General features: G+C 43.8%; 1 protein-coding gene across 1 annotated transcript in view; it reads left to right on the top strand.

Annotated features, from left to right (window-relative positions):
• Nucleotides 1-9340: 9340 nt before the first annotated feature.
• Nucleotides 9341-22349, top strand: part of LOC146300497 (dynein axonemal heavy chain 11) — a 39921-nt gene continuing 26912 nt past the window's right edge. Inside the window, exons 1-33 of the mRNA XM_084702985.1 lie at nt 9341-9593; nt 9686-9829; nt 9954-10147; nt 10261-10450; nt 10567-10666; nt 10778-10989; nt 11295-11516; nt 11654-11821; nt 12317-12433; nt 12531-12781; nt 12909-13104; nt 13213-13317; nt 13408-13803; nt 13973-14305; nt 14400-14654; nt 14733-14902; nt 15119-15341; nt 15504-15620; nt 15745-15831; nt 16103-16261; nt 16484-16567; nt 16710-16868; nt 17076-17198; nt 17298-17420; nt 18546-18770; nt 18874-18965; nt 19091-19217; nt 19301-19453; nt 19984-20217; nt 21092-21223; nt 21355-21515; nt 21831-21987; nt 22122-22267. Coding sequence (XP_084559111.1) covers nt 9360-9593; nt 9686-9829; nt 9954-10147; nt 10261-10450; nt 10567-10666; nt 10778-10989; nt 11295-11516; nt 11654-11821; nt 12317-12433; nt 12531-12781; nt 12909-13104; nt 13213-13317; nt 13408-13803; nt 13973-14305; nt 14400-14654; nt 14733-14902; nt 15119-15341; nt 15504-15620; nt 15745-15831; nt 16103-16261; nt 16484-16567; nt 16710-16868; nt 17076-17198; nt 17298-17420; nt 18546-18770; nt 18874-18965; nt 19091-19217; nt 19301-19453; nt 19984-20217; nt 21092-21223; nt 21355-21515; nt 21831-21987; nt 22122-22267 — 5789 coding nt within the window. The 5' untranslated portion in view covers nt 9341-9359. The remainder of the gene's footprint in view (nt 9594-9685; nt 9830-9953; nt 10148-10260; nt 10451-10566; nt 10667-10777; nt 10990-11294; nt 11517-11653; nt 11822-12316; nt 12434-12530; nt 12782-12908; nt 13105-13212; nt 13318-13407; nt 13804-13972; nt 14306-14399; nt 14655-14732; nt 14903-15118; nt 15342-15503; nt 15621-15744; nt 15832-16102; nt 16262-16483; nt 16568-16709; nt 16869-17075; nt 17199-17297; nt 17421-18545; nt 18771-18873; nt 18966-19090; nt 19218-19300; nt 19454-19983; nt 20218-21091; nt 21224-21354; nt 21516-21830; nt 21988-22121; nt 22268-22349) is intronic.

Below are 22349 nucleotides of genomic sequence, written 5' to 3'. Positions count from 1 at the left end.
CCTAGATAGAAAAACAGATATCAAACAAACTGATTGGAGAGGATTTGTAACTGAGCCGAGCTATCTTAGAACTGCGATCAGCAGCATGCACTGTGTCCTTCTGGACTGCACAATCAAGAATGAATGGTAGGATCATTAGCATTTTTGCTTCTGCATGTCCAGAGTTTCTGCAGGTAGGAGGCCACTTCTTCGATGTGATAGCAGTCAGAGTTTTTGAATTAATTGCATTCAGAGGACATCATTGATATATTTTTTAATTAAAAAAAATGTTTACCTATGGGAATGTGTATTATTGTATTTTTTACTCCACAAGATACCCCCTAAAAATGCTAATACAAATAACAAGGAGAGATATTATCTGAGACCACAACATCAGTTGTGTCAGATGGAGGGTGTAGTAAGACATAGTCAGTCAGAGTCGTTAGGAGATGACATTGCGAAAGGTAGAGGTAAAAAATGTGGGTTACAATGGCAGTTGGGTTACTAAAGAAACCACTGACTCTTGTAAAGAATTATAAGGCAAGGTTGGTGTATTTGAGATAATACCTAGAGACCATGTCTTCAGAGGTATGACTCTAGACAGTTGCCGGAAAGTATTTTCACCACAAGTGAAATATCTTGTTGCTAAGTAACCTATATCAAAAGGTTTTACATATTATGTTCTACATACCTGCTATTACGATAATTAAACAGAGTCTGAAAGAAGTAGAGACTGTGATGTTATTGGTTGCTAGGCCCCAACACAAACTCCAACTCTACATATTGGACACATCTGTCTGAAATTTGAAAATGAAGAGAAAAACCTGTTGTGTTCTATTTGTGTAACTTTGTTAACTTTGTGGATGGTTTTTCTTCCACATTGAATACTGTACAGATGCACCAGAATTGGGATCTAAAACAAGAACACAAGCCGGCTGGAGGACAACAACGAAGGGCACCAAAGGCACATTTCCTTTCTTCTTCTCTACTTTTTTTAATAGGGCAGTAAAGCAGATAACCGCTGTGAAATCAACAACACTACAGTGACTTGGCATTAACATGTGTCAGATAAGAGACTTTCAAGTGTCTTGTGAGAACTAAATAATTAGCTATTGCTGTTTTAGCATGTCAATGGCCACTTTAACTCTGAAAGCTCTCATTGTTTTGACTTGCGGCTTTGGCCCTATACCCTCCGTACTAGTTAAGTCTCCCATTGAAGAGGAAATCACAAGGCCAACATTTAAATTTAGGATAAGAGGCCCAGGGGCCTTTGTATGTCAAGGGGTAGAGGGACCTGTTTTGTTTCCCATCACTTTATTGTTATTTCAAATGATTACTTAAAGGGCAAACAGAGTAAGGCTGATAAGCACTCTCTGGTCATGAATAAGATCAAATGTCTATCTGAGCATGGGAGATCTTTACCCACCCAACATTCAGGTACTTCCAGTACCTCTCATATGTATCTAGTTTCAACGACACTCAAGCTAATGCTCCACATGCTAACTAAATGATTAATGGATCCTTGATAGATCCCCTTGAAGGTACATTAGGTAAAATGTTTTCTCCCCTTTAAGCCAAATGTGTAATCTATTGACGTCCTCTGACTGTTGTTTAAGAAGATGGACAGCTCAGTGTCAGTGGAATTTAACATTTTTGGAGCTGACCACTACTTTCCAGCCAACTATGTCCCAGCAATCCTTTCCCAGCCAATCTGTTTGGCGAGTCTGGCCTTCCACTTTGGCTTATTTTGTGAGACGACTGCCAATCAAACTTGAGCCTGAGGAAAGCGCGGAAGTTCAGACACAAATTGAGGGCATTTTTTCTCATCATTCAAATTCATTTTATAAAGTTACCGAGCTTTAAATACACAATGCTTTCAGAGACAGCTGTCTAAAGGCTGCCCCGAGAACTCCAAATGCCCGTCATGATAGCCAATCAAATCACACCGACAGGGCAGTTTCAATGAACAGGTTGCCTGTTGATAACAAAGGAGGGTGGCCAGTGTGGTCCTGTGGAGAAGTATTAGGCTACAGTAAGTTGAACATAAGGCCCTCACAGCTCCAGCCACTGTGACAGAAAGCTGTCAGATCGAGCATTCACACCCACATGGCTGACTGATCATATAACCTATAGTAGTGGAAAAAAACCAAGGTTCCATTTTGAAAATGATCCTAGAACAGTGATACCTTTATACTAAGGTCACGTGTTCCTCCTTCCATAAAGCATATCAAATGCAATTACCTTAAGTCTCATTCTTTAGGCCGTCTCAACCACTGTAAGTGTGCATGAACTTACATTGAATTGACAAATCTTCACTTGGGGTGTTTGAAACTCCAGGGGAGCCCCAAATTGAATTACATGCACAAAGGGGAGCCATCACTAATTAAAACCATGTGATTGATGACACTGACGCGTCATGCCAGGAGAGAATAAATCACTCTATCCACGTCGTAGCCTTGGTTGCTATCTCCACAGCCTGTGTGCTGCAAACCCCGTTTGTGAATGATTGAACTACACAATGATAGAACAGTGGATCTGTGTTGGAGACAGATCATCTGTGCTTAGACGACCATTACGAAGCTCTGTACGTGGTCACACCTCCTTACTGTGTGTGGAGGTGACTCGATTTTTGTCCTCATCGGTACAATATCTCACATTTCATACATTGTGTTCAATTCCCGTGAATCGAATGAGATGATTTGAGACGTCAACACAAGCGCTGAGACTAAATACGATCTCACATGAATCGCATCATTAGAATGTGAATCTGTGGTCAGTGAATATCGTTGTGACCTGGCTTGTACATCCTTGCTCTTAATGATGTTAACCCTACAGGAACTCTGACCCATAAAAAAGGCTAGCTGTCAAGCCACCCGTCAAAGGACAGCACTTAGTGGGTAATCACTGTCTAATGGCTTTTGAACTGGGCCAATGCAACACACAAATGCGCTTGTGTACGCGCATGCACACACATACACACACCCACACACACACCCACACACACACACACAAAGGCTTTGGATTCTTTGTACCTGCAACTCCCTGATCAAAGCTTTGTTTTGGTTCAGTGTCCTTTATCTAACCTCACCAAAGCATGCTGGGAAATCTCTAATTGGGAAGTGGAGACCTTAGTTGACAGAGAACAGTTAAAAGTGATTCACTATACCTGGTACATCAATAGATCTAATCTGATAGATAGTATCATCAGTATCATTACAGTGCTACAACCTCTAGAACTTTTCGTTTTTGTATTATAACAATCTGCGGAACCCGTGTGGGAGGTGAACTCATACAGTATCACAATAATCTTCAGGTTTGCGATGGACTTTTCAGTTCAATTAGCCCAAACTGTCAAAGATAAAAATTCAGACCGTCAATGATTTTTGACATGAATTGGGTCTTTCTATTATATATTTGGCCTTGGATAACAACAAAATACCTCTATCAAGTTACCTTTCTACAGTATTTCCATGTAGAGCGGAAGTTGTTTGGACGGATTTCTGAGGTGAAAAGACCAATACTCCTACCCCACGCAGTGACCAGTCAGTAGGAGGTCCACTCCAACTCCCTCGCTCTCTCGCTCTCGGGGTGGACTATTACACTGGATGTCTCTGGCCCAGAACAATTTCACACTCTTTAAGCTGTGTGCAGGTCTGATCCTGTCAGTGGGTTAGTTTTGTTCCAGGGACCAATTAGTGGGTCCTACCTTAGCCTGCAGCTAAAAGGCGTCTAATGGCGGGGACATCCACCTGAGAGGTACGGAGAACTCCCCGCTGAGCTTTAATTTGAGAGAAGGAGGGTGGCGACTTCTGAGGCTTTTACCATTACACAGGACTTCATTGTAGCTGCTGCCCGTTTGATCTTAAAATAATTTACTTAATGATCTCACCGCGGGAGCAATTGGTCCTGCTCGATTAGTCTGCAAGGTCTAATGGACATGGGAAGAAATAGGGGGGAGGGGGGGGGGAGGGGGGGGGGGTGGAAGGAGTGAGGGAGGGAGGGAAGGAAGGAAGGAAGGAGGGGAAAGGACAAGAGAGGGATGGCACAGTAAGCTAAAAAGCTCCAGCTTTGTAACCTTGAGGTTCAAGCATCATGCCGACAAGGAGACTGACTTTTTGTGGCCAGCAAGATTCCAAACTGTGTTTTAAAATTCATCATTTGAAACCCGACTGAGGATCTCAAATATGTCAAAATACTTCAATGTTTTACATGAAAGGATAGGGCCATATCTATATTAGTATTTTGGCTGCTCTGGGTTGATTTCTCCCTCTTCCTGATCCTAGGTATGAACCCTAACCTTAACCCTAGGTACAGTCATTAAAGGTTCCTGGTATGGGTTTGTCTGCCTACAAGTTATGAGTCACTGTAAGGGGGGAGGGGGGGGACGGTACACCGGAGCCCCCGTTATTAAAATAATTACATTTATGATCAGAATTTCCCCAGACGCTTCCCCATTTTATGGAATTGAATGAGCAGCAATTAAGTTTAATGGGGAAGTTTAGAACTCATTTTAGTTCGCAGGGGCAAATTGAATTAAGGCAGGCACATAATTGCAATAACACTGATGCCTACTTAATTTAAATCACTGGTAAAGAAAATCTGGATGATTTAATAACAAATTGAAACACTGTAATTTAACCTCTGCCTATGTTGTACTATCTGTCTTACCTGTGCTATTTTCAGTAGAAAAGCACAGAGCTGTGTCTTTAGAGCAACCTAGAGGACATCAAGGGAGAGCATTACTATACCACACATTGGAACTTCGACATACAGAGTGCTGGATAAGATATTACTATGGAACGGTTGAACATTTTGTGCAGATGAAGGCAATCATTTGTTTGAATTGAGAGAAACTCAGAGAAAGAGAGACTGTGTGAGAGAGTCAGATGGAGAGAGGGATGACCTAAAGGGTGAGGCGTTTGGGGGCATGTTGTAAAAAGGAGTTGAGTTGGAAAGATTGTTTAGCTCAAACTAACCAATCAGGAGCCACAGGGCCAAAAAGCCCAACTGCCCCCTCCTGTTCTAGTTGGACTCAGGTAAATTGGTGCAGTTTACGGTAATCCCTCTGGCAAAGAAAGAAAGAGAAGGTGGGGGAAAGAATGAACACAGATCACTGTTATTAAATCTCAGAGAAAGGTTGTGAGTGCACATCCAGGTGGTTGGGACACGTTATGACAAACACATTAAACACTTTTTACATGCATCAACTTTCAAGTAAAATTTCAGAATGAAAATTTGGGATATAGATAAAACCATGTGACATCACATTTGATACAAACAGCTGCCTGTTGACCGCCAGTCACAAGGGACGGCTGAACTAGCTGTATTCCTTAAAAGCAGTGAATGCATTAAAGACAATTTTATTGTATTTCCAACTTAATATTTTTGATGCTGTATGAATACATAACATGTATTTATAAGGTAACAATAAATGGTCTTAGAACAATGTCTAACAATGCCTTTTCAAAATGTTTTTGAGGGTTTAGAGGGAGCATTCACATTCAAACTGGTTTGAACAACATTGCAATTTCGCTTTTTTTCAGAGAGGAACTTGTTTCTTTTTACGTTTGTCAATAAAACGTACGCATGGTAAATAGTCGACAGTCTACTGCTGAAAAATCCATTCACCAAGCCGTCGTAAATCTTAAAGCAGAGGTTGAGGGGGGAGGGGGGGGGGGGGATTCACTACAATGGGATCTTTATTTCTCAATGCAATTCTTAAGTTAAAACTCAGACTCCACTCTGCTTTGCATGAGAAAAAAGGATGAGCTCGTCAAGCTTCCATTGGGCTTTAAAAAGGCACCACTGCAGCACTGTAACACTGTTTGTGCTGGTGAGAGGGCAAACACCAGAGCGAGGGAAGAATACCTCTTCGTTTGCACTCTAGATTTTTATGTCACGAGTTTCAATACAACTTGGGCAAAGGTCAACCACTTTGCTTCGTATAGTGAGTGAGTAGACCAGTGATTACGAACAACATTCAACTCACTCATAACAAAATACTCAAATTGGCTTTTATCTTGTAAACACTGCTACTGTTATATTATGATTAACAATGAAGTGGTTACCACGCAAGACTATCAGGATAATCTTGACAGATATTGGTGCAATACATTTGCTCCTTTTCGTTTTATGAAAAAATTCCAATACATAAATCCACATCAATACATACAATTCACTGCCTTATCTACAGTTTACCGTGTTGTTATTCCACTGTTGGAAAAAAACAACATACATACTGTTTGTATAATATCAATCTGACTGTAGGGTCTTACATGCATTTTTAAATGTTTATTGACCCGTCCCATCGCCAGTCGTCCTACTGCCGGGCTCTGCCTGGGCCCACAAGGTGTGCATATTAAAACTGTTTTTTCTTCTTTTTTTTTTTACTGGAGCTCCACAACACCTGCAATCCCTACACCATTGAGCCCCCTTTGCACCGCAAGAACATAAATCACTGTTTGTGAGCGGAATATCTCACTGAGGGCCAGCATTCCACAGCTTGTGCCGGGATTAGAAAATCAAAAGGGCACACGCTCTGACAAATGTTACGCAAGGCCCCAAGGAAGCGGGAGTGTTGAGAGGCAGCCAAGGAGTCTCACTCAGCTCTGTCATTTATTACAGTGCGGGACTGACAGCAGCCCCAGGGACATCACCGCTACCATCCCCAAACCACTGGCGGCATGTGCCATCCAAACAAGTACAAATTATGGCCCAAACGCAGCGGAAGAGTCGCGGCTAATTGCAGGAAGCATTATCCGGTGTCTTCATTATCTTGTTGGTTTTGGAGATTAATGTATTTTTTTTGTTGGGGGGGGGGGGGAATTAGGCAATGATATAACTTTGGAGCAGTTTTTCTTTTCCACTTTAGCTTAGGGTTAATGATTATTTTTATAGTAAATATATCGGTAATAAGTAATTTGCTTTCCTGACAGTAAATGAAAATTATCTCATGGGATACTATTCTGTGCATTTGGCTTTACTGTGAATAAATATAAATAGCTATGAAGTAGGAACAACAATACTGTATACTGTAGCTGTGTCAATCCAGCAATCATGGTAATGCAAACGCATGCTTTTTAAACACTTCTGGGGGTGTCCTGAAATGTTAGTCCGAACATTGGAGGGATTAATTTGCATTTATGGAGTGAATAATTACACAAGTACACTATATATGAGAAAATAAAGCAGCCAGCTCAGGTTAAGGCTGACTGACAGTGGCATTGTCTGCTAGGGTTTCACTTCATTCGGAGAAGCCCACAGTGACCCCAGGCATTATGACCACGGGGGCAGTGCCAGTCTCTCAGGATGCTGATTAAGTGGGATAAACCAGCCTCTCAGACACAAGTGGTCCGGCAGTCCTCAGGGGAGTCCCCACAGGTCTCCATGGTCTGCTCCCAGCCCCCTACCACACCCCTTAGTCTCTCTCTCTCTCTCTCTCTCTCTCTCTCTCTCTCTCTCTCTCTCTCTCTCTCTCTCTCTCACACACACACACACACACACACACACACACACACACACACACACACACATACATACATACATACATGCGCACACACACAGTCACTGTGCATGTTTGTGTCTCATATAGGCTAATCACTTATGATTTTGATTGTACTACAACTAAATTGATATGTACAAGAGCCAAATAAGTAATGAGTGTGGTTTTAATCGTTTTTTGTTGAAACGTAGGCCTAGGCTACAATATAAATTGTGAAGAGCCTAAGTATATCTAAACAAAGCAGCCACGGAACACCAAGCAGCGACAAGACATTTGGTTGAAATATGAGTTAAAAGCCAAATAAAATACAGGAAATTACATAACAATTGTAAAGTAATATGTGTCCTTAATTATTTTGTATTTCCACGCAGGAACACACAAAAAAAACAAGCCTCTTCAAGATAAGCGCCTTGGCGGTTGTGCCGAGCTTACCGCGTCCCCCAGGACAACATATCCATCAACAGATGCCCTCGGGTGTGGGATAACAAATTTGTTCATTCTGGGGCTTACATAACTCCGCGGGAGGCTCACAAGAGACCTACGTGGGGTCGGAGTTGGAATTCTGATAGCTGTACGAAATTCCAGTGGTCTCAACATGTTGTTTGTTTTCGCATGGAACATTGAAGTTTTTGCTAAACCATCCGACCTATTGTCAACATATTTTTGGAACAGTTGTTTTTTCTTTGTAAACTAGTAAAACAGGAATTGAATATAAATGTATATTAGGCAGGACTATCTTTTAAAAATGTCATTATATTGTTAGGTAAAAATACAAATAGGGATTACGTGTATTTAGGTAGCCAGGTAGCCCATAGGCTAGAATGTTTTTTTTATATTTTTTATGGGAGAATAATAGACTTTATTTACACGATGAACACATATTTTATGATACGATTTTGATACTCACCAACTTTACGTCTCAGCCAATGGAGTTGCCGATTTCATGTCCGGGTCCCAATTCAACCGTAAGGGATGTCTTCTCGAGGCAAGCTTGATTCTAAGTCTTGTGATCTGGCTACAAAAGAGACAAGCCACTGCCCTCTGCAGGATGTCAGAGATAACCTTACTAATGTCTGTTTGTTTCTGACAAGGCCAGTAGTCTTTTTTTCTGTGGTGTCTTCTTTTGAAAATCTTCACTTCCTTTTTCTCTCCCTATGTGAAACTTTTCACAGCTAAACAGTGAGGGATTGTTGTGGGAAAATAGTTTCTGTGATCAAGTATGAAGTAACCTAATGGGTTTCCAATAACCAATCCTGTAGAGGGCATCCTTGTAGCGCACACAGGGCACCCCCTCCCCCCGCCGTCCCCCCCCCCCCGCCCCCCCGCACTATTTAATTTCCCACTAACAGCACAGATTTTGATATCTGGCCTCCCTGTTCAGCCTTGATTAATTGTCCTACTGTATGGTCATGTATGCCATATGTGACATTTGGGCAAGTGCCAAGAATCGGAGACGTTATGAGTGTAAACATGCATACGAAGTGGTTGTATGTCAAAATGGAATCGACTTTGTTTTGTCAAATTCGCTTTGGAATGCTCAAACTGACCACGCGACAGAAAGTGCACCAAATCTCGAATCGGTCTGTGCAACCACACAAACAAAATATATCATACCATGTTCTTATCATGTAGTTAATTTACCAAAGCCTCTGTCTCTGAAGTTCAAGATATATTTGAGCGTCGGATGGTTGTCACCAAGGGAACGAAACGCAGTATCCGCCCACTAACATTTAGGCACGAAGAAATCTTTTGAGCTTGTGCGGGGCAGTCTGGATATTTATTAAAACACAAACGATTAATGTTACAAAATAATAACAGACGCTACTTTGATAGTCAAACTAACAGTCGGCAGTCGTGAAATAGCCTACTAAGATAGAAAATGTCCAGAGAGGACATGTCCGACGAGGAAAATGAAAACTCTTTTTCTGAGGACGACAGAGTAAAGTTTGTTGGGGGTCAAGTTTGTCAAATATTACAAGTGAAACAGGAAATATGGCATAAATGTGTAGCAATTGAGGGAAACCAGAAAGTACTTGAAAGTTTTTTTGAAGTTCAAAATAATAATCTATTTTTTATAACAACATCGACTGGTGGTCTAATTGCTTCTAAGGAGGTAAGACTTGTAAATATTTCAATTTGCGTGATATTTTTGAGTATTTAAATGTTCTTAAAAAACGCCTTAACATTTAAAATTATTCTCTGTAGGTGTCACCACCACCCAAAAATAATGCGTTCTACATCCTCAAGAAGAAGCCTCTGCCAATTACTCCTGAAAACTGCAGGAAACAACTTCTTTTTGGGCTGGTCTCTCAGTCACCTCTGCCACAGCTGTCAAACACGCTACAGCAGGTGATTTTTCCATTTATTGATTTTCTCAAACGGAAATACAATGTCATAGCCTACACAATATTATAGCTTCATACCGAACATCATATCAACTGTGTATGAGCATTCTTTGCCGAATATTGTCTAGGTGTGTGTCCCACTTCTGTCAAATAAGAAGAACCATCATATGTGGCCTAATCTGATGTCTCAAGATATTAGTCGTCATGTCGAGCACATGAGGAACAAGACATCAGTGGTGCGGGGACACTTCCTGGGGAAAACTATCCTTCCCATTCCAACAGCAACAGCTGGGATAGAAGGTTCCCAGTGTAATGTCAAAATGTAAGAAACAACTCATCAGAAGGCTTGCAACAACTGTTTTACAACACGTGATGTCTCCAAGGATGCAATCTTAACACAGTACCCTTTCTAAGTCAACCTTTTTTTTTTATTAGGCCTGATAACTTTGACAGGACAGTTGTCCATGCTATTGAGTCCATGGTCATCAGTTGGACACACCTGATCCAGAAGGTGCTGAAAGAGGATTCTTCAGAGCACCTTGTGCAGGGGTTGAACCCAGGCCCCAGTGCAGAGCTTAACTTCTGGATCACCAGGAATGCCAATATGCACAATATACATCAGCAGGTATGTACTAGTACTGCGTGTTGCATCATACAACACTTCTCCCCCCAAAATATGAAGCCCGTCTTTCTGAATAGAAGTGTTTTAAACCAGTATGTCTTCTGCCTCTTCAATCACAGCTTCAAAGTCCCATAGTCCAAAAGATGGTCAAGATTCTAGAAATGGCAGAGAGCAGCTATTACCCTTCAATCAAAACCCTGATCGGAGACGTGTTTGACGGTAAGAAACCTTTGAGTCACACTCGAATGTTTTGTAATGAACAAACGAAAGCTTTCCAGCCTGGCTACGGTAATAAAATGGACTGTTTGTGTTTGAACGGAACACTACCAGCCTTACAAGAAGCCTGGAGCATTGAGCTGCACCTGCGTCCACTGAGTGTCCACTTGTTTCAACTGGAAAAGGAAGAGTTTCCTCGTGTCGAGACTCTCCTCCCGCCGCTTTTCCACCTGCTGTTCCTCATCTGGACCCGCTGTCCTGCGTACAGCTACCCCACGCGCATGGTGGTGCTGCAGCAGGAGCTGTGCAATCTACTCATCCAGCAAGTGAGTGAAACGTCTGGGAAAGGCCGTCAAGTTTGCATACAGCCACTCAACAGACGGTTTCACCCAAAGCGACATACAAATACTGCATGTAGTAAATTCAGCAGAAAAATCTAAGAATGAAAGTGCACAGCTCTTACAATGTTACGGTGGTTAGTGCTAAGTAACTTGATATGACACAGGTAAACAATAACCTAGTAATAATCCCGTAATATTAATTAGCGTATGGATGTATTACAGATTAATAATCAGCCCAGAAAGTCACAATAGAGGACACCTGATGTTGTAATATTTCTAATCTCATCCAGGCCACAGATTATCTTGCACCTGAACAGTTGCTGAGGGAAGACACAGAGGAGGGTCTGGAGAAGGTGCGGGCGGCGATGAAGGTCTTCAGATGTTTCCGGCACTGTTACCAGGCTCAGCGCGAGAAGCTGGCGTGCCAGGTCACTCATGCTCTCTGGGACTTCCCGTCTTCCATTGTTTTTGGACGCTTCGACCGTTTCTTGAACCGACTCCTTCAGTTAGAGGTGAAATATCATACTTTGTGATTTCAGTCACCTCCGTATCTAGGGAAGATTCTTCAGTGTCTAGATGTCATTGTGTCTCGCCTGATTCAAACCTTTGAAAACGGTTTGACCTTGAGTTGATGTGGTGTTTTTCTCAGGACTTGTTTGAGGTTATTCTGGACTTCCAGAGGCTGGAGAAGCTTGAGTTTGGTGGCCTTAAAGGGAATGTGTTGAGTGACCAGGCCTCTCAGATGCACAGGGAGTTCCTGGAGCACTGCCAGGTGTTTAAGGACAGTGACTACAATCCACTTGATTACAATGCTCAGGTAATATTTTGCTGTCTTCCCAAGTAATGAAATTCAAAATTAAACAATGTAATTTGACAGAGAAATTGTGATATTAACCAATAGTGTCGTATCCCAATTCTCTGATATGGTATGTGATTTAAGTCTCTATTGTTTCATATATGCATAGTACGTGACTCTCTTTAAACAAGTATTCGCTTTAGATAAGATACTGACAAGAAATGTGGTTTCTAACTGTGCAGTAATCAGGATGCAGGGCTGTAAAAGCTGAACAGACGATGTGTTTAGGCAGGCAAAACCTAGCAACGTTTGTTACTAGCAAACATCCACCGTTCAGTTGTGTGTACACATCTATGATGCACTACACAGTATGCAGCAACACAGTGGTATTTTAGAAATTCAGAGAAATTCCTTGCCTGGAATGCACATAATGTAGAAATGTTTTTTTTTTTGTAACATAGGACTCACGGAAGTCAACCTATATTCTATTATGATACCAATTATTTTTATTGACAGGAATTTCAGAAGGACTATGACGCCTTCAAAGAGAGGGTTGTGGACTTTGATCGCCGTCTCGCGTCTATTCTTTGTTTGGCCTTCAAAGATTGCTCAGGATTAGAATCAGCATTCAAGGTGACACCATATAAGTCATTGACGTCATTACAATTGACAGTAACATCCACAGTCATCTGGACTGACAGTTGCTGTTGTTTTCCTATGATAATTACAGCTGCTGGCGGTTTTTGGCACTTTTTTGGGGAGAGGACTTGTCAAGCAGATCTTTAGTCCCAACTTCCAAGTTTTACTTCAGCTCTTTATGGACGAATTGGAAACGTGCAAACACCTATACGACTCCCAGTTACAAGGTCTGACCCCTGTGCCCAAAAACATGCCACGCATGTCGGGAGCCCTGAAGTGGGCAAAAATGCTCAGAGAGCGAATCCAAACCCCATGGGAAAGTTTCAGATTTGTGTTGGACATGTGAGTGCAGTGGTCATTTTTCTGTTTTGCCAATTATACTTAATTTTCCATGATGCTAAATAAAGACCTTATTATTTGGCACCTGGACACTATTTGGCATGACAAAACCACCATGTTTGTTCCATAGGCCGATGGAGGGTGCAGAGATCGAGCTGGTGTACCACATGTACATGGAGATGTCTACTCTTCTGGATCAGTTCGAGGATGACGTCTACAATGACTGGTGTAGTGGTTTGGAGCAGATCTGTCAGTTCAACTTGGAACAACCTCTCATCAATAGACATCCTACATCTGGTTTGATCTCAGTCAACTTCAATCCCAAGGTCTTGTCAAATAACATGAAGGATACAGTAACATTTTAATTACTTTTTTTCAGAAGATATTGCTATCTCCTCAAATTGACTTGTCCTTCATGTTTCTTTCCACTTTAGCTAGTTGCAGTCTTGAGAGATGTGAGGTACATTCTGGCTCTCGATCAGACCAACATCCCTGCTGCTGCTATGGCTGTGTATGAGAAAAGAGAAACGTTCATAAAGGTTAGAAACATCGAGCTTCTCAAATCATTCATCCTCAAATCACCCTAAAAAACAAACACCTCGTGTTTATCAACCGGTGTTGTTTGGCAGTACATAGGCAGTCTACAGTTGCTGGTCCAGTGGTACAACACGTTAAAGCAGACGGTTCTGGAGGTGGAGTTTCCTCTCATCAGAGCTGAGCTGGCGGACCTGGACCTGGAGCTAAGCCGGGCTGAGACGCTCCTCACCTGGCAGGACCCGGACAGCTGGAACTTCATCCAAGCCACCAAACGCGTGGTTCAGAACCTGCAGTGGAGGGTCCAGAGGACCAAAGATAACTGCGACGCCATTCAGACCCTGATGAAAGGTTGGAGCGAGCAGGCTTTGTTCTGCAGGAAGGACAACAGGAGAGACGCGCTCTTACAGCTGGATGACAGGAGCGACCGCGTGAGCAAAAGATACAGCGCCACACAGAAGGATGGATGCACCATCCACAAACTGATACAGGTGAACATGTTATAAATGTCTACAGTACCACTGCAGGAGAGACATTTGTCTTCACCAATGAGTGGTCAGTCCGTTTTATGTTAATCCGTTTTAGTCTGGTGACAGATGACACGACAAAACGAACTATAACGATTTGTCCACGATTCGTCAAAACTTCTCACTCCCTCAGGAGAACATGTCCTACTTTTGCGCGGACCCTGCTTCGGAGTTGTGGCAGTCCTACCTGGAGTACGTGGACGAGATGGTGGTGGAGGGCTTCTTCTGCGCTATCAGCCACTCCCTGGAGTTCTTTGTGGAGAACATGGAGGCGGGGCCACGTCAGGTTCCTCTGCTGGAGGCCCGGATGGTTCTGAATGGTTCTGCGGTGTCCTTCCTGCCCTCCTTAGAGAGAGAGGCAGGGGACGGCCTCTATGAGCTGGTGGAGACTCTGGTCGGAGACATTTTTAAGATGTCGGGCACGGTTAAGAGGGTGGCATCTTATCTGGAAATGGAGAGCTACCAGGTACCAGAAACATCTTGTGAACAGACTTGTTTTGTTTGTTTGTTTATGCATCACTCTTAGTCACACATATTTATGTATATTTTTTCATTTCCAGGACGACATGGATGACTTGTTGGATCTCTTAGACATGAGGCAGCACATCATGGAACGAGTGGAGGATGTCCTCAGAAAAGCCATGGAGTACCAGAGAAGATTTGAGTGCTACACCCACTTGTGGCTGGATGACAGGGCTGAAATACTAAGACACTTCCTCATCTATGGACAGGTGCCTAACTCTGATGAGGTGGATAGTTATGGGGAATATGAATTTCCAGAGACCCCACCAACGATTGAGAAGTTCAAAGAACAGGTAAAGTTCTATGTTGATATTCAAACTTCAGGTTTTTAACATGGATTTTATGTTAAACTTGTGGCCTTGTTTTTTCAGATTGACTATTACGAAGACCTGTATGCACGAATCAGCAAGTTTGAGGACTTCAGAGTGTTCGGGGGATGGTTTAGAGTGGACATCAGGTCATTCAAGAGCAGTCTTTTGAACATTATTAAAAAGTGGAGCTGGCTGTTTAAGGAACATCTCATGGCATACGTCACAGACAGGTAAACCTCTGGGAAAAGTTACTGCCTTTTACTTTGTACCTTCTATAACAAACAAGTATAAGGTGAAGCAAGAATAAGCTCCATGTACCTGACACAATATAATCAGTTTGTATCAAATGCTATACAGTATCCTTTACATATGTATATGTTGTACTGTATACAAACACACACACACACACACACACACACTCACAGTATGCACTGTTTTGTTCCCAGTCTGAAAGAGCTGGAGGAGTTTGTCCAGGCCACCAGAGAGGGTTTGGGACAGCCTCTGATGAAAGGGGACCACCACGGCCTGGTGAAGGTGATGGGTCACCTGCTGGCTGTGAGGGACAGACAGGTGGCCACAGACAGGCTGTTTGAGCCTCTCAAGGACACCATCACCCTGCTGGAGGGATACGGAGAGGCCATGCCAGACCAGGTCTACTCACAGCTTGAGGTTAGGAGCCGGGAAACATGGCACTTTTTCCCTAGTTAGTCTATAAAAAGCGATTCAATTTGTAAACTTCTGTGGAAGTGTACTTCCTTTTGGCCCTAATGGTCATCTAGCCACTCATTAACATGTGCTCCACATGCTCTTTAAAAACAACGGTTATTTCAGGAGCTGCCTGAGAAATGGAGTGGTGCCAAGAAGCTGGCTTTGTCAGTCAGGCATGAAGTAGCGCCTCTGCAGAATGCGGAAGTGACCGTTATTCGTCAATGGTGTTCGGCTTTCGAGGTGAAGGGGCAGTCTTCCTACTAATGAGATGTTCCTCAGACTTATGCCCACGTATTCAGAATCGTAACCCGTTCTCTTCCGATTGTGAGGGATTAACCCATTTCTTATGCATGCCATTCCACAGACGAAGCAAAGCAAATTCAGGGAGAGGTTCAAAACAGAAGCACCTTTCAGTTACACTGCTGTGAACCCATATATCACACTGGAAAAAGTAAGTGTTCCATCATAAAAAAAAATACACTTCATATTTACATCTAGTCATTTAGCAGACACTCTTATCCAGAGCAACTTACAGTAAGTACAGGGACATTCCCCCAGAGGCAAGTAGGGTGAAGTGCCTTGCCCAAGGACACAACGTCTTTTTGCACGGCGGGGAATCGATCCGGCAACCTTCTGAGTACTAGCCCGACTCCCTCACCGCTCTCCTCATGTGTAACAGTTGTGTGTCAAAGTACATGTGTTGAAAGGGATTGGTTGTCCAGTCCCACAGAGAGATCCAAGCCCTGGAGAGAGAAGTGGCAGAGCTTCAGGAATCCACCAACCTGTTTGAAGTCACCATCCCTGACTACCGAGACCTCAGGTCCTGTGGACGGGAGATCACTGTCCTCAAAGAGCTCTGGGACATTGTTGTGTACGTTCAGGTGAGTACATCAGCCCGGTACCTGGATACTGGCCATGGCATGCCCTCACAACTGAGGAGGAAATATAAACAGTGCAGCCTGGCCTGTTATTAGCATTAGACATCTCCCTCAGAGCCTGTCCTTGACACCATGAAACACCTCTGAGGCCCCTGCAGCATCCGAATGTCCTCATTAAGCACCCTCAGCCCATTCACTTCTGCCTGTGCGTCTTTATCTATGCAGGGCAGTGTGGAGGACTGGACAATGACCAAATGGAGGGAGATAAACATCGACCAGATGGATGCCGAATTGAGGAGGTTTGCCAAGGTGAGGTCAGCGAACACATCACACCATCACTGTGGCCTCATATCAGCACACTGTCCTGCCCCCCGTATCAACCAGGACAGGGTTTGAAGCAGATGTCCAGATAGCTACAGTAATTGTGTTTGCCTACCTTCTGTCTGGGCAGGACATGAGGCAGCTGGACAAGGAGGCCCGCATGTGGGATGTGTATTCGGGTCTGGACCTCTACGTGAAGAACCTGTTGACGTCTCTGAGAGCTGTGAATGAGCTCCAAACCCTGGCCATACGAGAGCGCCATTGGGCCCAGCTCATCCGAACCACCAAGGTGCTTGACTAAAGAAGCTGAACACAGGATGTGAACTTATGATGTGAACATATGATGTGAACATATGATGTGAACATATGATGTGAACATATGATGTGAACATATGATGTTCAGCTTCTTTAGTACACACAGTCAGTGCTCACGTATGATGTTAAAACGAGTTCAGTTTAAATGAGAATAACCCCCAAAGCATCTGTCCGCTTGTAGGTTGACTTCACAATGACCAGTGGAACTACTCTTGGTGACCTCTTGGCACTACAGCTTCATTTGTTTGAAGAGGAAGTTCACAACATTGTGGACAAGGCAGTGAAAGAGATGGCTATTGAGAAGGTTAAAACTATCCATTTTAATTCATTGCATCCAAAACAAGGTAAATGTATTGACACTAAATGGTCAATATACTGTACATATTATTGTTTATTGTTGCAGGTTTTAACTGAGATCAGTCAGACATGGGCAAAGATGGAGTTTTCATACGAGAGTCACCATCGAACATCCGTCCCTCTACTGAAATGTGACGTGGAACTCATAGACACACTAGAGGACCATCAGGTGAATGATATCACTAAAAAGTGTGTTGTTACGCTTTTAGACTGTAAACTCCATTATTCAGAAGTGGAGATGCATTACATCTAATGACTTAAGCAATCTAAGCAATTCTTTTGAAAAGGTATATCATTTATACAGCAATATTATAAGGTATATCATTTATACAGTATTTGATTTATTTAATAGTCTTTATATTCACTTCAGAGCGAATTAGAATACTTAAATCGTTTGATGTTATAAGTTTCCACAAAAGTTTTTAGTAAACCCCTTATCGGGGTTTATTCAGGGTTTATAGTGAAGGTGTTCTTCAGTATCTTTCGTTTGTGGTGCGGATGTTGTGTTGGTGTTGCTATGTCGCTACAGTGGTGGTGAGAATGCACAGGGGGGTGGTCTGCCTCCTACGAAGCTGGGAGAGTAGAGGTCCTTTTCATGCGGCCCTATTGAGTCCCTCCAGATTTATGACTGCTCTGGGAGAGGAGCCTTTGTTCTCCTCAGAGGGTCTTTGTTAGCATGTACCACATGTGCAGGAGGTTACACACAGCAATTAGATCTCCCCTCCCCCACCTCACTGTGTCCTTCTGTCTGTAAACGGACCAGCGTCCTCAACCACAATCTAAACTAGGAAACTTGGGGTCTCCATAGCGATTCAGTACAATTCAATATCTATATTGCTCCATAGGTAAATGTATTGAGTTCAAACAGAACTGTAAACGGGGTGTTTGTGTTAAACATTCTGTAATTAGTGAAATGTGTCACCAACTAAAAAGTTCAAAGTGAAGTTACAGGGTTTCCCGCAGAAAATTTGATAGTTAAGGTGGTAGGGTTTTCTGTCAGACCGGTGGCGGGGGCGGGGGAGGGGGGGGTGTAGTTTGTGCGATAGACAACTGCATTCTGCAGAGAAGGGAGACTGGCATATTGGTCACTGTTTGGAATGAAAGTGAGAAAACAGGACAACAGCAGATATCGCTATTAAAAAAAGAAGAAGAAAAAAATGTTGTTAAGGCGGCAGGCGTGTGTTGCTTAGGCGGCCACCCTAACTGAAAAGTGCTGCGGGAAACCCTAAGTTATATAAATGAGTTGGATCTTGAGCTCTTTAAACTGATGCGTACACTTTACCCACCCAATCAGGTGCAGCTCCAAGGCATCTCCCAGTGCAAGCATGTGGAGCACTTCCTGCTCCAGGTGTCGGGCCTTCAGGGCCAGCTGACCGTGGCAGACTCAGTGCTGCTGGTCTGGCTGGAGATCCAGAGGACCTGGGCCCACCTGGAGAGCATCTTCATCGGCTCAGAGGACATCAGCCTCCAGCTGCCTGACGATGCAAGAAGATTCCAGGCTATTGATCACGACTTCCAGGTATTCTGGACGCCAACATTCAAAATCCTCATCTAAATCATGAATTTAATCGAATATTCCGAGTGTTGTGAATTGATGTCTTGCTTGGTGTTTATCCTTTTAGAAATTGATGTTCGATAGTGCCAAAACCAAAAATGTAATTGAGGCTACAAACAAACCATACGTGTTTGAGAAGATAGAGGATCTTCAGAAAAGGTGACTGTTTATCTACTGGATCTATAACCTATATAGTTTACATTTATACAAAGGGTACATGATACATGAACTGTATGAGATGGGATTTCTGCATGTTCTTCTTCAATGCTTCTTCTCTTTTGCAGATTGGCATTGTGTGAGAAAGCTCTGGCCGAATACTTGGAAACCAAACGACTCGCCTTTCCACGCTTTTACTTTGTGTCTTCGGCCGACCTTCTGGACATCCTCTCCAAAGGAAGCCAGCCCAAACAGGTGCTGTAGGATCCTCACTGCCGTCATAGACGCCTGCATCTCATTTCACCGTTCTGTTCATTTTCTTTTGGCATTTCTCACAGGTCACGTGTCACCTCTCAAAACTGTTTGATAACATGGCAGACCTAGACTTCACCGGGCATGATGGAGTTGAGACTGACAACGTTGCCGTAGGAATGTACAGCAAGGAGAAGGAATATGTTCCTTTTCCGACTCGCTGTAGCTGTGTCGGTCCGGTAAGATGAGACGAGTTGCAATAGCAAGGGATAGCATTTAACATTGAACAGGGGAGTCAGATGGCTGAGCGGTGAGGGAGTTGAGCTAGTAATGAGAAGGTTGCCGGAGCGATTCCCCGCCGTGTCAAATGACGGTGTGTCCTTGGGCAAGGCACTTCACCCTACTTGCCTTGGGGGGAATGTCCCTGTACTTACTGTAAGTCTTTCTGGATAAGAGCGTCTGCTAAATGTAAATGAAGTTCAAAGTATGTTGCCAGTTACATTTAGCAGAGGCTTTTATCCAAAGCGACTACCAAGAGAGAGCTTTACAAAGTGCATTGGTCACTGATAATAACGCAAAAACATTGCGAGTAGCCAAAACATGATGCACATATTGTGAACAACCAAAACAAGTGCCAAAGGGAAGAACCACAAGAGCATGCAGTTGTTACAATTTTACAATTAAACAACATGAACCACTTTAAATGCAAGTGTACCTGCGGTTAACAACGTGCGAGGGTGTAATAATGACATGGAGCTGTGTGTGTGAGGTGGAGGGCTGGCTGACGCGGCTGGAGAGCACCATGAGGGAGTGCGTGAGGGCTCACCTGGCGGAGGCCGTGTCCGCGTACGAGGACCGGCCCAGGGAGCAGTGGGTCCTTGCCTACCCGGCCCAGGTGGCTCTGACCAGCTCCCAGGTCTGGTGGAGCAACGACATGGAGCTGGTGTTCCAGAGAGTGGAGGAGGGCTTCGAGTCTGCACTCAAAGACTACAATAAGAAACAGGTGACACGGCCAACCAAAACCAAACAAAGCGCGAAACCATAACTGCCGTCAAACTCCCAGATGTTGAAATTGCAGGGATCAATCACGTAAACTGGCACGAGGATTATGCGGTGCGCGGACCCAGCTATTGTTAACGGAGCGAACTGAGGTATTACCGCATGGAGGGATTATCCCATGCACCTGTAGTGGAGGTGTGGACAGCTGTCAGAGTGTGGACACCTGTTCCATTATCCCACCCCGGACCTTGGGACCCGTGCCGAGGGTGGGTGCTGCCGTGTTGAGGGGCTGTGCTCACAATTGGTGTGTTCTCAGGGTTGTCAGATTCATCAGCAGTACTTAAGGTTAGCATGTCCTTGGCTGCTGTTTGAATAATCTCCCTCGTTCCCTTCAACCTGCAGTACTGTACTGATTGGATCTGCTGTCATGCAGAGCTGGTGATAAATGCAAGCTATCCCTCCGTGTTTTAGCCAAAACAGGAGACTGAGATGACTTCTCATTTGCTCTGCAGTTATAAGGATGCGGAAGACTGTCTTCATATACATTACACACGCAAACACATGCGCGCACACACACACGCGCGCGCGCACACACACACACACAGGCATCACACACACGCACACTTATTTCAAAAGCACTTTGATGAATGAGGTACATGTGTCTTTTTTGCTTTTAGACTGGAATACACGACCTTGCTTTATAAAAGCAGTGTTCGCTTCTACTGCAAAGAGACACACAAAAAAACAGTAAAGCTTGCAGAAAAGTCTACATCATTAACTGTTTAATAAGTATCACCGATACATCATGTCATTATCAGGAAACATCAATATTACAAGTATGTTAATTCAGATTGACCTACCGGGTTCCCCTTGTCCAGATTGCACAGCTCAACTCTCTGATTAGCATGCTGTTGGGGGAGCTGAGGTCCGGGGACAGACAGAAGATCATGACCATATGCACCATCGACGTCCATGCCAGGGACGTAGTGGCTAAGCTCATCGCTCAGAAGGTTAATACAACTCGAAATATCCAAGTCGATAATCTACGGAATGCCAAAATCTATTGATGGATATTACTCTCCACTGGTGCCAGTAATGTGACTGGGCACTGGTATCATGTCCACTTGTCATGTTTTGAAAGGTCACCAATGCGCAGGCCTTCCCGTGGCTGTCCCAGCTCCGACACTGCTGGGACGAGACACAGAGGCAGTGCTTCGCCAACATCTGTGACGCTCAGTTCCTCTACTCGTACGAGTATCTCGGCAACACGCCGCGCCTCGTCATCACCCCCCTCACAGACAGGTAGGCTGGGCCTAACCCTCTATCATTCTACCCTGACCCCTCCCAGACCATCCCTCCATGTTCTCTACTGCAATTTTTTGTACCCTATGTACCCTTAGTATAGATAGTCCACATATTTACATTTTTGGTTCCTATATGTTTATTGTATGCACATTCCAGCCAAAGTAAATTCCTTGTCTGTGTAAACTTTCATGGCGAATAAGTCACATTCTGATTCAGATTCTGATCCGGTTAATGGACCTCATTCAGTAGTGATGCAGGACTGATGGAACCGTCCATTGGTCGTTTGTTGTTTGTTGTTCTGGGAATGTCCAGATGCTACATCACCCTGACCCAGTCGCTCCACCTGACCATGAGTGGTGCCCCAGCGGGCCCCGCCGGCACGGGGAAGACTGAGACCACCAAGGACCTGGGGAGGGCTCTGGGCGTCATGGTGTATGTCTTTAACTGCTCCGAACAGATGGACTACAAGGTTAGCATGTACAGGAGCCACATGTAGCTGCTCTACTGTTAATATCCACACATCAGTGTTTGTGTAGGATTGTGGGTAATGTTGTCAAGTCGTGTTATTACACTTCCTGTCTTGTTTGAATGTTTTTTTCTCAGTCTATCGGCAACATCTATAAAGGCCTGGCCCAGGTGGGAGCTTGGGGCTGTTTCGATGAGTTCAACCGCATCGCGGTGGAGGTTTTGTCGGTTGTGGCTGTCCAAGTTAAAACCATACAGGACGCCATTCGCAACAAGAGGAAGAGGTGAGGAGATGGACTGGAGTTTGAAAATGTGGCATTTGTCATCACTTACAAATACAGTATTTATGCAATTCCTATTATAGGT

The sequence above is a fragment of the Hypomesus nipponensis genome, chromosome 2 (genome assembly GCF_054491055.1).
Source record: "Hypomesus nipponensis isolate SF chromosome 2, ASM5449105v1, whole genome shotgun sequence".
Lineage (NCBI taxonomy): Eukaryota > Metazoa > Chordata > Actinopteri > Osmeriformes > Osmeridae > Hypomesus > Hypomesus nipponensis.
Note: the sequence above shows the minus strand (reverse complement) of the source record. Positions and strands in the feature narration are given on the sequence as shown.